The 15,893-nt window shown below is 38.5% G+C and overlaps 1 protein-coding gene across 1 annotated transcript; it reads right to left on the minus strand.

The window, feature by feature from the left end:
• Window positions 1-7,591: 7,591 nt before the first annotated feature.
• Window positions 7,592-14,521, minus strand: LOC124880108 (low affinity immunoglobulin gamma Fc region receptor II-like). Its single transcript, XM_047385038.1, has 10 exons — window positions 14,378-14,521; window positions 14,099-14,131; window positions 13,289-13,588; window positions 11,520-11,732; window positions 11,360-11,422; window positions 10,744-10,986; window positions 10,536-10,652; window positions 10,360-10,407; window positions 8,578-8,640; window positions 7,592-7,906 (listed from the first exon to the last, which is right to left on the minus strand). The coding sequence occupies exons 1-9, from the start codon at window positions 14,412-14,414 to the stop codon at window positions 8,585-8,587; spliced, it is 1,110 nt and encodes a 369-aa protein (XP_047240994.1). The 5' UTR covers window positions 14,415-14,521; the 3' UTR covers window positions 7,592-7,906; window positions 8,578-8,584.
• Window positions 14,522-15,893: the final 1,372 nt, after the last annotated feature.

Genomic DNA, 15,893 nt, shown 5'->3' on the forward strand with positions numbered 1-15,893 from the left:
AAATGTAAAAAAATAATAATAATGCAATCAAAATAATGGTGGACAAAGATTGTCTTAAGGCCTACATGTAAAAAAGACAGTGAGTTAAGTAAGACAGGTCCAGTAAAACTGTATTAATATGTATAATTAGAATTTAGAATTAGATTGAGACATTTAATGAGAGTGTGAGATCCATTGTCATCTTAAAGGTTTTAGTCTGCAGAAATCCACTTCTGTATTTTATCTTCCTCCTTCTTCGTTCTAAGGTTTATAATAATGATCTCAAAAACAGTGTTGCTATGAGTCTTAAGAGACTAAATGTACATCCTTCAATCAAACGAGGTGTGAAAATTTGGACAGGTGGGCGGGACTTCCGGTGGCTGGGACATCCTAGTGCGGGACATCCAGTGGTGGGCCTTCCTGTGACGTAACCGGATATCATCATTAACCGGATGTTGTCATTAGCCAGATGTTGTCATTACAAGGAAGCGAATTATTTTAGATGTTTTTTACATCTAAAAACAAAACATGTAGTTTATCCACTTTAAAAGGTCACTCAGGTTAATGCAGGCACATCACACAAAATTCTGATAAAAACAGAGAACCTGACAGAATTGTAAATTCATTTTGTTTTAACACAGGCGTTATTTAGATGTTATTTAGAAAAGAAGGATTAATTGGCTTGTGTTGTAGAGATGAACTGAAAAAAAAAAAAACATGTAGTTTATCCACTTTAAAAGGTCACTCAGGTTAATGCAGGCACATCACACAAAATTCTGATAAAAAGAGAACCTGACAGAATTGTAAATTCATTTTGTTTTAACACAGGCGTTATTTAGATGGATGTTTTTACATCTAAAAAACAAGGAGACAAAAAGTAGATGCAGAACCTTTCTTCCTCTGCTCAAACGTTTGAGTCATCTGATCTGCACCAGTAACTTGTAGAGATGATCTAAAAACAGAGAAATAAATGAACTGAAAAAAAAATAATTAAAAACTAAGCCAAACATGGATTTATCTAAAATTTTATGAGTGCTCAGTATCCTGTTTCCAAATTAGAAATGGATTCTACAGCTAAAAGACTTTGTTTGGAATCATGAGAGACTCCATTTCGTAAAATGGATGATAATTTTAGTTACCTTAAGCTTTTCTTTTTTCATCTTAGAGCAATAGTTATTGAGGATTTAGAGAAAACAGTTTTCTCCTCATCCCACGTGGGAGCCAGAGGTTGTAACCTGTATGTCTATGTAAAACGTCACAAGAAACTGAAAAAATAAAAAATAAAGGTTATAAAGTCCTCAGACATGTCACTGTTTATTGAATTAAGGCAGACATCCACAGCTGTTTCTTGTGTATTGTCTCAGACAAAGTAATTAAGATGACCATGCTCTTTTCCTGGGCCAAAGTCTCGACCATTGTCTCAGTCAATACATATCCACTGTTTATTGAACAGGTGATCAGACCTCAGACACATCACTGTTTATTGAATTAAGGCGCCTGCGGTTTTGATGAGGTGTCTCGGGAGCTGTGTGTATATTTTTTAATGCAAAACATAGCATTTTTGTAGCTTTGGAGGCGAGGGTGTCGGAATTAGAGGCCTGGCTCAGCGCTGTTGAAAAACCAGCAGATAGTCGAGGCCCCTTAGCCAGCACGGAGCCACCGAGAGTAGCTCCCCGTAGCAGTCCTCCAGCAGAGCCCGCGCAGCCGGGGCCTCAAGCCGGCTGGGTGACAGTACGTAGGAAGCAGAGTCCTAGATCCCAGCCCACAGGTCACCACCAGGTGACCTGTGGGCTGGGATCTGCGTTTCTAACAGATTTTCTCCGCTCAGTGACACACCCGCTGAGAAGCCAACTCTGGTAATTGGCAACTCCATAGTCAGAATCGTGGCACTAGAGACACCAGCGACCATAGTCAAATGTCTGCCAGGGGCCAGAACGGGCAACATCAAATCATACCTGAAACTGCTGGCTAAGGATAAGCGTAACTACAGTAAGATTGTTATTCACACTGGCGGTAATGACACCCGGTTAGGACAATCGGAGGTCACCAAAGTTAGTGTTGCTTCGGTGTGTAAGTTTGCCAAAACAATGTCGGACTCCGTAATTTTCTCTGGTCCCCTCCCCGATCTGACCAGTGACGACATGTTTAGCCGCATGCTGTCATTCAATCGCTGGCTGTCTAGGTGGTGTCCAGAAAATGATGTGGGCTACATTGATAACTGGCGAACATTTTGGGGAAAACCTGGTCTTATCCGGAGAGACGGCATCCATCCCACTTTGGATGGAGCAGCTCTTCTTTCTAGGAATCTGGCCGAATTTATTAGTTCTCCAAAACTCTGACAACCCAGGGTTCAGACCAGGAAGCAGGGTCGTAGTTTAACACTCCTCTCTGCAGCTTCTGTACTGCTACCCACCCATTACCCTATTGAGACAGTGTCTTGCCCAAGGCCAAAATTGAATAGATTAAAAAATAATCTAAAAGGAAGAAATCAAGAAAATCTCATAAAAATAAACACAACTCAGACCAAAAAGAAAAATAATACAATTAAATGTGGCTTACTGAACATAAGATCTCTCCCTTTAAAGACTTTGCTAGTTAGTGACCTGATTTGTGACAATCCGATTGATTTATTTTGCCTCACAGAAACCTGGCTGCAGCAAGAGGATTATGTTACTATAAATGAGTCAACACCTACTAATTATTTAAATTTTCACATTCCTCGAATTACTGGGCGAGGAGGAGGAGTAGCAACCATCTTTCAGTTGGATTTATTGATTAGTCCCAGACCCATCAATAGCTACAACTCTTTTGAATATTTAATCCTTAGTTTTCCTCATCCAAATTGCAAAGCACTAAAACATCTTCTGTTTGTTGTCCACCAGGCCCTTACTCTCAATTTTTAGATCAGTTTTCATACCTTTTATCTGATTTAGTGTTAAATACAGATGCATTTATTATAGTGGGGGAGTTTAACATTCATGTAGACGCTGAAAGTGATAGCCTAAATATAGCGATTAATGCTACCTTAGACTCAATTGGCTTTGCTCAAAACATTAACAAACCTACCCACCTTTGTCTTCATTCTCTGGGCCTTGTGCTGACATATGGCATTGAGTGTAAGATAGCATTAAACGCTGGCTAAGGGGCTTCGCTATCTGCTGGTTTTTCAACAGCACGGAGCCAGGCCTCTAATTCCGACACCCTCGCCTCCACAGTTACAAAAATGCTACATTTATTACATGTACCATTATCACTAAAGGAGGCAGAGGAGTAACTGAACATCTGACACAGAGAGCAGGAGAGAGGAGGAGACTCAGGGAGAGAAACAGCAGAATGGGTATCCATGGTGGAGCTAAAGCTAAGCAAGCGACCCCTTACCATTACTAGAAAAACCGTGTAAGACATGGAGAGTCCCCAAACGTTAAAAGTAGCAACAGAAAGTGTGTGTTTTAACGTGCTTATGTATTAGAACATGTAAGAGATATCACAGTAGAGAGAAATCAGATCAAACGAGAGAGCTCCACACACCAACCAATTCACCAACAGCGAAAACAGGAAGTGACGTTACCCAGAGTAACAGAGCCTCCTCCTTCAGTGTTTCCAAGCATCGATTTCTTCTAAGCATTTACACAGTGCTTAAAGGGGTTCATAGTCACCTGGTGACATCGTAACGTATAGCTGTGTGGCGTCTGCATAGGTATGATAACTTACGTTGTTGTTTATTAAAATCTGAGTTAGGGGGAGCATGTAGATATTGAATAGGAGGGGCCCTAAGATGGACCCTTGGGGAACATGTGATTTTTGTGCTGTCGGATGTAAAGTTACCTACAGACACAAAAACGTCCCTGTCCTTCAAGTAGAAATTAAACCAATTGAGTGCTGTTCCAGAAAGGCCGACCTAGTTTTCCAGGAGCTCTAATAAAATGGAGTGATCAATAGTGTTGAATGCTGCACTAAGGTCGAATAATACCAGCACTGTGGTTCTTCCACAAGCTGCATTTATACGGATGTCATTGAACACCTTGACAAGGGCAGTCTCCGTACTGTGGTGAGCAAGGAAGCCTGACTGGAAGACATCAAAGAGGCTGGTCATTATTAGGAAGTTGTTTAGCTGCTGAAACACAGCTTTTTCAATAATCTGCAAAATATATCTATTGAGGAGCAGCATGAAAAAAAAAACACAATGTAATTCTAATACCTTTCTATATGTGTTAAAATGTGGTGCATTGACAAAGTTACGTTCCACATCTACAGCTATAAAGATTCTCAAAGCATTTGTTATAGCTTTGGTATAGTTTGGTTTGGTATGGTATTGTCTGAATTGTTAGCAAACGACTACTTGAATGCCACAAGCAGCTGGATTTGTACTTAAGTTTGTTTTTTTCTTTATACCAGTTACATTTAGTCGAGAAATTAATAGACAAAGAGCTCTAAGTCTCTGTTAACCATTTTCTATGATAACAACCTACTGAGGTGTGGTATTATACGACCATAAATTGTGGAATTTGTGCACTGGTATTCTCAAACAGCAAGTATTACACACGTATACAGAGAAGATGATGTCTGTCTGTGCAGTGAAAATTAGTTTAGGGTAAAGGTTTGGTGTTTTGCTTTGTTGTTGGGTCTAAACTGTTTTGGGCCAGAGCAGGCCCAGTGCAAGCCCAGAGCAACCTGGGTCATTGAACTTTTTTTCAATGAGTGGTTTGAGCACTGATAGTCCGGCAACGTGAGCTAATTCCATTTGACTGTGTTTCATCTTCATCTTCTCTGGATTCCTACATTGATGTCGGAGTTTTGGACTCCAGTGATCCACTTCCTGCTTCAACTGTCTGAAGAAGATATACCTGAATCCCTCTCCTTCTCTCTCTGCCTCTCCTCTGTCAGCCCTTGTGGTAACACCTATCAGAATGCTATATTGCCAAGGAGATTATGTTTTTGTCAGCGTTTGTCTGTCTGTTAGCAAAATATCTCAAAACATTATTAGGTCAAGCTCCTCATGATTAGTTCTGAAAACATCAGTGCTAGGCATTGACTGATATGGATTTCATTTACCATCTTTACAATAAATGTCTTACTCTTAATCAAGACAACAGAAGACCAAGAATGTCTAAGTAGTCAAAGGCTGCTCATTGTGACAGTTATTACTGATTGAAAGTTGGATGACATTTTAAACAGGTCATGGCTTGAAAGAATTGTGACTTGGAATTCAAGTAGAGATACTGCAAAGTGTAAATATCCCAAAATAAAAATTGAGTCAAACAATTCAATTCAATTCAATTTTATTTATACAGCGCCAATTCACAACACATGTCGTCTCAAGGCACTTCAAAAAGGGTTTGGAATGGTGCGTGGTTGTTGGGGAGGTTATATTAAACTACTGAGTGTTGGAGTTTGGCCATTTTAGAATGGGGTATGTGTAGGGGTCCTAAGTAAAATAATAAACTGATAAAGTTTAATCTGGAGCCCACTGGTGGCCATTGTTATACTAAAAACCACAAGGATTGGGGGTACCTCTCTCTGTCAGACTGATTATAAGCATTGAAAAAGAGAAGGGGTTGCACAGGTAGCAGAAATGGAGTGTTTGCACAGCAACCATAACTGAGGCGGTTTTGGCTAAACCTGACTCTCCCTTACTCCATCCAACAGGGAGGGAGGAGGGCAGAGGTAAAAATAATTTGAGAGTTTTTTTTCCCTGTTGCATTGTGTGAAGGGTGGGTAACTTTAAAATGGACCAAGTCAATTCAATCGAATCATTTAGATTTCAAGTCAGGTACATACATTCCAATTAATCTTAACCATTGAACAGTGCAGTCAGATCCAGTCATTTATTCAAATTAGATAAAACGTTTTTCTATCTAAGGAAACCCAGCAGATTGCATCGAGTCAATGACTTGTAGCTTTCACTCCTCCTGGATGAGCATGTAGAGACAATGGAATGTCACTGGAGTTGACTTTGCAGCAATCCCTCATACTGAGCATGCATGTAGTGCATATTTAAAGGCTATATTTAGGGTATCTCTTTCAGCATCAACATGAATGTTAAAATCCCCCAATATAATGACCTTATCTGTATTTAACACTAAATTAGATAAAAGGTCTGAACACTGATCTAGAAATTGAGAGTAAGGGCCTGGTGGACCGTACAAAACAACAAACAGAAGTGGTTTAAGTGCTTTACAATTTAGATGAAGAAAACTAAGGATTAAATATTCAAAAGAGTTGTAGCTATTAATTGGTCTGGGACTAATCAATAAATCAGACTGAAAGATGGTTGCTACTTCTCCTCCTCGCCCAGTATTTCAAGGTATGTGAAAATTTAAATGATTAGCAGGAGTTGACTCATTCATAGTAACATAATCCTCTTGCTGCAGCCAGGTTTCTGTGAGGCAAAATAAATCAGTCTGATTGTCACAAATCAAGTCAGTAACTAGCATAGTCTTTGAAGAGAGAGATCTTACGTTCGGTAAGCCACATTTAATTGTTTTATTTTTCTTTTTAGTCTGAGTTGTGTTTATTTTTGTGATATTTTTATGATTTCCTCCTATTGGATTATTTTTCAATCTATTCAATTGTGGCTGTGGGTGAGATACTGTTGACTTCAAAGCTTACTGACTGTGCCTTCCCTTTTTCCGTCAGGTGTTGTAAATCAGCCAAGCTCCCTTGTGGCATCTATACCACGGCCAAAAGTTGACATTTATTGCTTTATTGTCCCTACAGCCAGCTTTTACGGCTTGCAGCTGCCGAGAACCTTCTAACCCCTGTTTCACCCTGACCCATGCTGTGATCTGTGATCTCTCCCCAAAGCTCACTCATGTTAAATCTCAGTTTAATGTTCTCACATACAAACTAAACTAATAGCATGAAATTACATGATTTTAATTCTCAACAACACCTACCCAGTTTTTAGGTCAGCTATTTGTGGTTTTATGTAGTAAAATGCTAAGACCTTTGGTTTGCATATTTCTAAAATTTCAAAATCATCTGCAGGAAACTATAGAGTTTAAGTTCGTAGGACTGTGAGCTCATGTGTTCTACATCCCAATAGCAGTACTCACAGCAGTTACAAGCAGAGGTAACATTGCATTGGATGATCCACAGGCTCACCTGTTTTCCTGAAATAATAGATCAGTTCAAACAACCGGGAGAAAGTGGGTGGCGGTATTGATGCCAACACTAGCAAAACTTGCATTATTGGCAACAATAATTTTGTGTTTTACAGTTGATGTAAATGCAACTATCTGAGTCTAAGCAGCATCTGTAATCTAAATCATGAATCAGTTAAGCAGAAGTCATTTAATCCCACTATTTCATAGAATAATTGAAGCACTTGAGTGATGCATGGAGCCCTCAACAACTTCAGATTTTATAGGAATCATGTAATGAGTTCTGTATGTCAAGTAAATCATTTAGTGTTAATTACAACTGTGTCACAGGGAGAACATTCCAGCTCCACGCAGAAAGAACCCAAGACCAGGATTTGTATCCAGGACCTTCTTGCTGCAACAGTTTAACCAACTTTGCACCAAAATAAAACTTTTTTTTAATTTGCTATTGTTTACATTACTCTTTCTTGTTAAATATAAACACTCTTAAAATTGCAGTTAAACATTTTTTAAAACAATAGGATGTGAATAAGAACAACAGTTCTTCACTCTCTAAATTACCAACTTTTCAAACCAAATTTATTCATAATAAACTCCATCTTTGTTACAGAAGTGTCAGTGGATAGATTAGCCTGGAATACACTGTATTTTTCAGCAGTGTATAATTTGAAATCAACCAGGCTGTCTTGCATTTAGCAGGCTAGAGCAAACCCCAAGCTTCCAGTCAGACAAAACGTTTTGGTTACACATGTCTCTGCTGCCAAACAATGATCACACTTTTTGTGTCTTTTTCTTTTGCTGACGATGCACTTCTCTTCATTAACCTGAAAGGAATCACAACAAATGTCTGAAGACCATAGATAAAACATTTACTTTAGTTAAATACTTATCCTCCTGTCCATCATAGGATAAAAATAGGATAGAAATATATTTATATACTGTATAAAAAGTGTTAGAAGGTAGTAGATTAAAAAAAGGTCATTTAGTATCATGACATTCATAAAAATCGACACCTAACTGGATAATAATGAAGAACTAAGTTTTAAGCACCACACCGACTCCAGTCTGTGTCTGCTTGTATATTTATGACCAGTTTCACAATCAGAAGAATTTTATTGAGCAAAACCAAAAAACATTTGGTGCTGATAAATATTATCTTCCAGCCCGGATTAGCTGCTACTTCGGATAGCATGTCTTTATGACTAAATATTTCAAAATAAAAAGTATATCTGTTGGAATATTAATGTTAAGTGAGTTTTATCCATTTATATTAAGTTTTATCTGACAGATAGTTCTTGTGATGACAGCAGGATGTTTTTACGTAAAATAAAGCTGTTTTATGTTCTTCTATAAAAGCAAACTAATCTAACTTTATAGTCTTATAATGACATCGGTTTTGGCTTAATCTGATCCAACCATGATAAAGAGATCATGATAAAGATTTTTTAAACAAAAAAAGTAGACTGCATAAATAATATCAATGATGGTTTTGTACCCATGTTTCATTCTGAAGTCACATCATCGTATTCAGGAATCTCCTCTGGATCTTCACGTTGTCCTGTTCACATGATCACATGAAACACATATGTTGTTGATATTTTGCTTAGACAATCCTCTTCAGAAGGTTATGACAAGTTATTGGTGTTAGTGCTTATCACAGTTTTGGTATAATTACAGAGTTGCAGCTAGGTCTTTTCTAATGACTTTATTTTATCTTACATAAAAAGGTCATAGTGTACCATTTCCAGAGTTTTCAGGCCTTCTGTTTTTTTCAGAAACATATACAGGGGTTGGACAATGAAACTGAAACACCTGTCATTTTAGTGTGGGAGGTTTCATGGCTAAATTGGACCAGCCTGGTAGCCAGTCTTCATTGATTGTACATTGCACCAGTAAGAGCAGAGTGTGAAGGTTCAATTAGCAGGGTAAGAGCACAGTTTTGCTTAAAATATTGAAATGCACACAACATTATGGATGACGTACCAGAGTTCAAAAGAGGATAAATTGTTGGTGCACGTCTTGCTGGCGCATCTGTGACCAAGACAGCAAGTCTTTGTGATGTATCAAGAGCCACGGTATCCAGGGTAATGTCAGCATACCACCAAGAAGGACGTACCACATCCAACAGGATTAACTGTGGACGCAAGAGGAAGCTGTCTGAAAGGGATGTTTGGGTTCTAACCCGGATTGTATCCAAAAGACATAAAACCACGGCTGCCCAAATCATGGCAGAATTAAATGTGCACCTCAACTCTCCTGTTTCCACCAGAACTGTCCGTCGGGAGCTCCACAGGGTCAATATACACGGCCGGGCTGCTATAGCCACACCTCTGGTCACTCATGCCAATGCCAAACGTCGGTTTCAATGGTGCAAGAAGCCCAAATCTTGGGCTGTGGACAATGTGAAACATGTATTGTTCTCTGATGAGTCCACCTTTACTGTTTTCCCCACATCCGGGAGAGTTACGGTGTGGAGAAGCCCAAAAGAAGCATACCACCCAGACTGTTACATGCCCAGAGTGAAGCATGGGGGTGGATCAGTGATGGTTTGGGCTGCCATATCATGGCATTCCCTTGGCCCAATACTTGTGCTAGATAGTTGCGTCACTGCTAAGGACTACCAAACCATTCTTGAGGACCATGTGCATCCAATGGTTCAAACATTGTATCCTGAAGGTGGTGCCGTGTATCAGGATGACAATGCACCAATACACACAGCAAGACTGGTGAAAGATTGGTCTGATGAACATGAAAGTGAAGTTGAACATCTCCCATGGCCTGCACAGTCACCAGATCTAAATATTATTGAGCCACTTTGGGGTGTTTTGGAGGAGCGAGTCAGGAAACGTTTTCCTCCACCAGTATCACGTAGTGACCTGGCCACTATCCTGCAAGAAGAATGGCTTAAAATCCCTCTGACCACTGTGCAGGACTTGTATATGTTATTTCCAAGACGAATTGACGTTGTATTGGCCGCAAAAGGAGGCCCTACACCATACTAATAAATTATTGTGGTCTAAAACCAGGTGTTTCAGTTTCATTGTCCAACCCCTGTAGGTCTCCTACAGGTTGGTAAAAATCCCAGTTAAATTTATCTCCGTATGTCAGACACTGATGTGAATTTAGAGTTCATTCAGTAACATGTTACATGAAATTTTTTTCTGCTGTTTCATTAAAACAGAGTTAACGTTTCAAGGAATACGAGGTCTTGAAGAACTGGATCCGAAGGAAGAAAATATTCTCTAGTTCCAAAAGTACAGAACAAAGAAACACTCACCATGCAGGAGAGTAGAGTATATTTGCTGCTGATTCTTATCCTGGCTCGCTTTTTTAGAGAAAAACACAACACTTATTTTTCAGACTTATTTTAAATTCAATTATGCTATAATGCTGTTTAGTGAGGCCTGTATCTGAAAAGTGTAAAACATTGAAAACCGGCAAAGGAGGTCTCACCTTCTGACTTAATGCATCGACACAGCAGGAACAAAAGAATAATAATAACTCCAACTCCAATAACTGATCTAATGACCAGCAGAACAGGAAATGTAGAGCTCTCTGGTCTTGATAGAGCTGTTGTAAATACAAATGTCACACTAGTTTTCAGTTATTAAAGGGAATTGTAATAGCAATCAAATAAATCAAATATTTTAACTTTTCCCACCTTGAACTGTCATCCAGCTCTGTGGTGAAACCTTTCCTGAATATTCACACTTGTAGAAACCTTCATCTGACTGAGACACTTTGGATATGTTTAGCTCCTCTCTGCTATTATTTTGTATCAGTTTGTCATTGTGATAGAAAATCACATTAGAAACTGTGTTTTGTCCTCTCAGTCTGCAGGTCAGAGTAACAGAAGATGCCTCAGTCACAGGATGGACGGGGCTCACAAGAAAAAGATCTCTATCTGTAAAACAGTCGGAGAATTTTTAGTTCAGTCAAAAATTGTCTCTCATTCTACATCTGCACCTTATCGTTCAAAAGTAACATTTACAAAATAACCAATTCACAAAGGGCAGTTACCTGCACTGTGAAACGTAAATGTTATTTAAAAATGAATATTTTAATCAGATGAGATTGTATTGAAATAACTGTTTACACTGATGTACACTGAAGAGCAAGTCTGTAGAAAAGAAACCTTCCAATTTAAACACCCAAAAACAACTCAGACTCATTCAGAGCAGCTTTTCAACTTGTTTCTGAATCATGGAGCAGTATATCTCCTGTGCTAAAATTGCAGCTGAAAAGAACAAAATACAGCATAAATTATGGTAACATACTATGTCCCGTGATGTTGACTGCATTGCTGAACGCGCCTGACCCAGACTCACACCAGCACACTGCTCTACAGGTCCTTCTCAAAATATTAGCATATTGTGATAAAGTTCATTATTTTCCATAATGAACTTTATCACAATATGCTAATATTTTGAGAAGGACCTGTATAGGAGAAGTAGATGTTAAAGGTACATGATGATCCACTCATTGTCCGCCAGGTGGAGCAGTCTGATAATTTGGATCTGTTGTTTAACGTTACAAACTCCTTCACTATCCACGGAGGAGAGTCTCCTTCACAGTTTATTGAGACAGACTCGGAGATGAAGTGTTGCTCTTTAGCAGGAGTCACTGTGAGAGACGCTGTTGGATCAAGACCTAAAAAACAACATGGAACAAATAATCAACACAAACAGACAGAAAACAGCCTCCATTCAGAGATCCCCTTCATCTACTTTTATTATTACTGGTTAAAACCTTTGACTGTGTTTCCCTCCACCTAAGAAATATTCTTGTCTTAAAATATTTTATTATTTTTCCTTTATATGTTAGATTTTCTAAGCAACTGGCTTATTGTATTTTAGGTGCATTTAAGCACATCATTCTACATAGCGCTTTTTAAACAAACATCAAGGTAAATAGCTCTAAAAATCCAAAACAGAATACCCCACATGAACCCCTAAAAAACATCCCATTCAGTATAATTATAGATAATAATTATGAATATGGAATAGACATGTTATCCATCATACATTTAAATGCAATGAAACATGTGCTTAAAAAATACTAGACGCTGCAATGGAGATAACAGTATCTTTAATATATGAAAAGACTACAGAAAAAATAAAGATATAAAATAGAATAAAATAAGTCATAATTTTCCAAATTACATTTTGTCAGGTACAACTACGTTAATCAGTACAAAAAATCTAAATAAGTGTTTTTAATAATAAAAAAGATCGAATTATTTTTGCAGAATTTAAAAGGAGTATAGATATTAAAAATAGATTTTTTTCAGGGTTTGAGTCTGTGTTCACTGAGCTGCACCTGAATGCAATTAAAAATTAAATCCAGTTTATTTATATAGCGCCAATTCACAACACATGTCCTTTGCAGCTCAAGGAGCTGGGATAACTTCTTATCAGTACCTGTTGCCCTTTGCTAAAATAACTCTCTGCCTCACCTGCCTCCTGCCAGATCGTCTGAAGCCATTTTCTGTCTCAGAGTTCCAGCCTTCCTAAATCCTGTTCCTGAACCTTGGATCTGATCTGTTCATCTTTTATATGGACCCCACCTCTGCTCTGCCACATTTGAATCTGAAGAAGCTTTATTACATACCACGAGTTTCATCCCTCTCTTCAGCAAACTCACCTGCCTCCGTGCTGACCATTAATTCCCAATCGTGCCTAATCAACAACTCTGCTTTTTCCCCATAATGATTATGTTGTACTGTGAGGGTGATTTCAATGGTGACAATAGAGTTCTTAATCTTTCCCATTGTTTTTGGGTTTATGGGTAACATTTATTAATTTCTATTTTTTTTTTTTATCCCGCCAACCATTTCCAGCATGAGAATCAGTCAACATGACAGATTATGAACCCTGAGCAAATCAGAACATCTCAGTTACCTCCTGTTGGAAGAGTACCACATTTCTTTACTTTTACTATACAACATATGTTTTAATTGCTTTAAATCATCAGTAGTCAAAGTAGTTACAAAACAAGACTGTTCTTATAATAGTCTAAAAAAGTTTGGTATAAACAAAGCAAAACTTAAATGGTAAATAATGGCGAGAAGGCAGAAAGACCAGCCCTGACCTTACAGAAACTTATCACCCCAGGTCAGCAATGACCTGTTGCCAGTTCCTGATGGGACATGGATGGATAAATGAGATGACAGAAAACATAACTGATAGGACAGAAACACAACTGACCTGCAGACCAGACAAACTTTGGTTCACTGTAACCAGTGGAATAATCTGGGTTTCTTCCATCAGCTCTACATGCGTATCCTGCTGTGTGTGTCTGCCCATGAAGGACGTAGGAGTCCTGTACAGTACCACTGATGCTGTCAGGCAGCGGCACATAACTGTAGTTTTTGTGTGATAGATCAGGAACAGCTCTGTACCAGTAGAACCTCCATCCTGCAGATGGACGTTCAACCCGACAACTCAGAGTTACTGAGGCTCCAGGACGCAGCCATGATGGAGACACAGTAAGGACTGGCTTGTGCTCTGTTAGAGATTTTTTGAAATAGTTAAGTTTGTTAGTTTTAAAAGCCTTTTATAAATATGTTCTTCATAAACGTAATAAGACCTTAAATGTCATAAAACAGTTAGAAGTCTTAGAAATGTGTGATGTTGGAAGAAATAAATTATGTATTTATGATTTTCTACAACTCTAAAAACATTTTTTGGAGACTCATGGATCCATGAAGTGACAGCCATCAGTCAACCTATGAATATTACTGTTTTTAAAGATTCAACGTAAAGTTTTCAGAGATATAACAATACTGATCATGCACTGTGATTGTAGTCCTTTGGTTCTGACATCCAGATAATCATCTTATTCGTTACACTGTTGGTAACATAGACACAGACACAGATGCATCCAGTATGTCTAAAATAATTAGTGCTGTAATCTCGTATTCTAGTTGTCCCTGAGCATAGAAACTATGGAAAGTAGAAAAAAAACAGATGATAATCTTCTGAGTAAATAAACAGTAAAGAGAGATGTTCAGTTACCTTGAGTGATTCCACAGCAGAAGGAACTGACAACTAAAACAAAGATTTGTTGATTGACATACCAGAAAAGAGAAAAATGTATTAATGTGAGGTTATTGTTGAATCAGACATTTAAACCCCATTCAGAAGCTAAACAAGAGACAAGTCTAAAACTTGCATATCAGCTCAATTCATATTCTTAATTAAACTTAATAAGTGAACCACTGACAATCTGTTTTTTTTTTTTTCGAACATTTTCCTTCATCCATTCCATTCAAACAGAGAAAGTGATGCATTTACCCAGTAAATCCAGCACACAGAGCAAAATACGGCCCATCTCACATCCAACACTGATGAGTCACTCTGCTTCAGAGAAATATTACCACTGTGTACCAGGAGGCAGGTTGAATCTGCAGCAGCTGAAGAGGCACAGTGAATACAGCAACATCAGATTAGGTGAATTTATGACTCAAAGTAGAGTCCTTCTGCTTTTTCTTGTTTACTACACAGCCAACACCTCTGCTGGAGGTTTCTTCTGCAGACCACTCTCACTTCCTGCTTCAGCACTTCCTGTCCAACTACCACAAGGTACAATTTAGGTCTTGCGCCTACACACAGAATGCGTTTTACTCTCAGAAGTACCAATGTGCATATTCACAACTGTGTTCAGTTAGAAGAACTTTAAAACATGGTGTGAATGAATTGCATTTTTCATTTATCACCAGCCTTTCTACAAATGACAAGCTTTTCAAAAATGAAACCGATTTTATTTTGGTGTTTAAACATGTCTACACAATGAGGCCCTCTTACAGCCTTATGTGTTATACCCGAGGAGAGAAGCATACCGATAATGTGATTAACATAGATCAGGGCTGTTTAATGGTTTTAGACAGAAACTGCACTTTACCCATTTCTGAACTAAATCCTAGTTTTTCAGTGTAGAATGAGCCTGTCGAACATATTTTTGGTCCGTGTTCACTCGGTCAGCAGGAAACTGATGAAATGATGATATTTGAGAATCATCTCTCAAACAGACGACTTTTTGATGACAGGTCCTCACAGGTTACTGAGTTTGAAAATGATGTGGCTTCTCATACTGGCTCTCAGAAGCGGAGAGCTTCTCCCAATGTGGAGAAGCTGAAACCACATTAAAAAAAAAACAGAAGAAGTCAGCCCCTCTCTGTCTGCTCGCAACCCCCATGACAGGAAGACCCTCAACCCTATGTGGTAAATGCGCTTTGGTCTTCTTTTGGCACAAGCCAAGGAAGGGGGAGTTGAAGAGCGTTCGAGGGGCAAAGTATGAGAAAGTTCTGAATCCATGCTGAATTTTTTTTATATTTTTTTGTGAGGTTTCAACAATTCAGACATTTTGATTAAAATTTCTGACTGTCTTGATGGAAAAGTACCAGCTCATCACATTTTCCATCTAAGTGCTTCCTCTTTTTGCCTCTTGAGAGTAAATCTTACCATAAGTTACTAGAGAGCCATCAGATTTCAGGACCACAACCACTATGTTAGAACCTTTCCATATTAAGTTAAATATCATTGACAGGCAGTTAAACCAATATCAGCTCATGGTTTGCCCAGTCTTACCCTAATTCAGTAAATTACAAGAATGTCCCAAAATGAGCACCAGGTAGCAACTATCTCCAAGTGTCTGAACATCTCTTTCCTGTTTATACCATCACAGTGATTTATAGAAAAGACTGATCATAAACACATTGAATTGGTCACGTCCTTCATTTAAGGTCTTAAAGGTTCAGGTTATCAGAGCAGCTTGGTATACCACTGCCCCCTATTGGTGTGACTCAGCTGT

The sequence above is a fragment of the Girardinichthys multiradiatus genome, chromosome 14 (assembly GCF_021462225.1).
Source record: "Girardinichthys multiradiatus isolate DD_20200921_A chromosome 14, DD_fGirMul_XY1, whole genome shotgun sequence".
NCBI lineage: Eukaryota > Metazoa > Chordata > Actinopteri > Cyprinodontiformes > Goodeidae > Girardinichthys > Girardinichthys multiradiatus.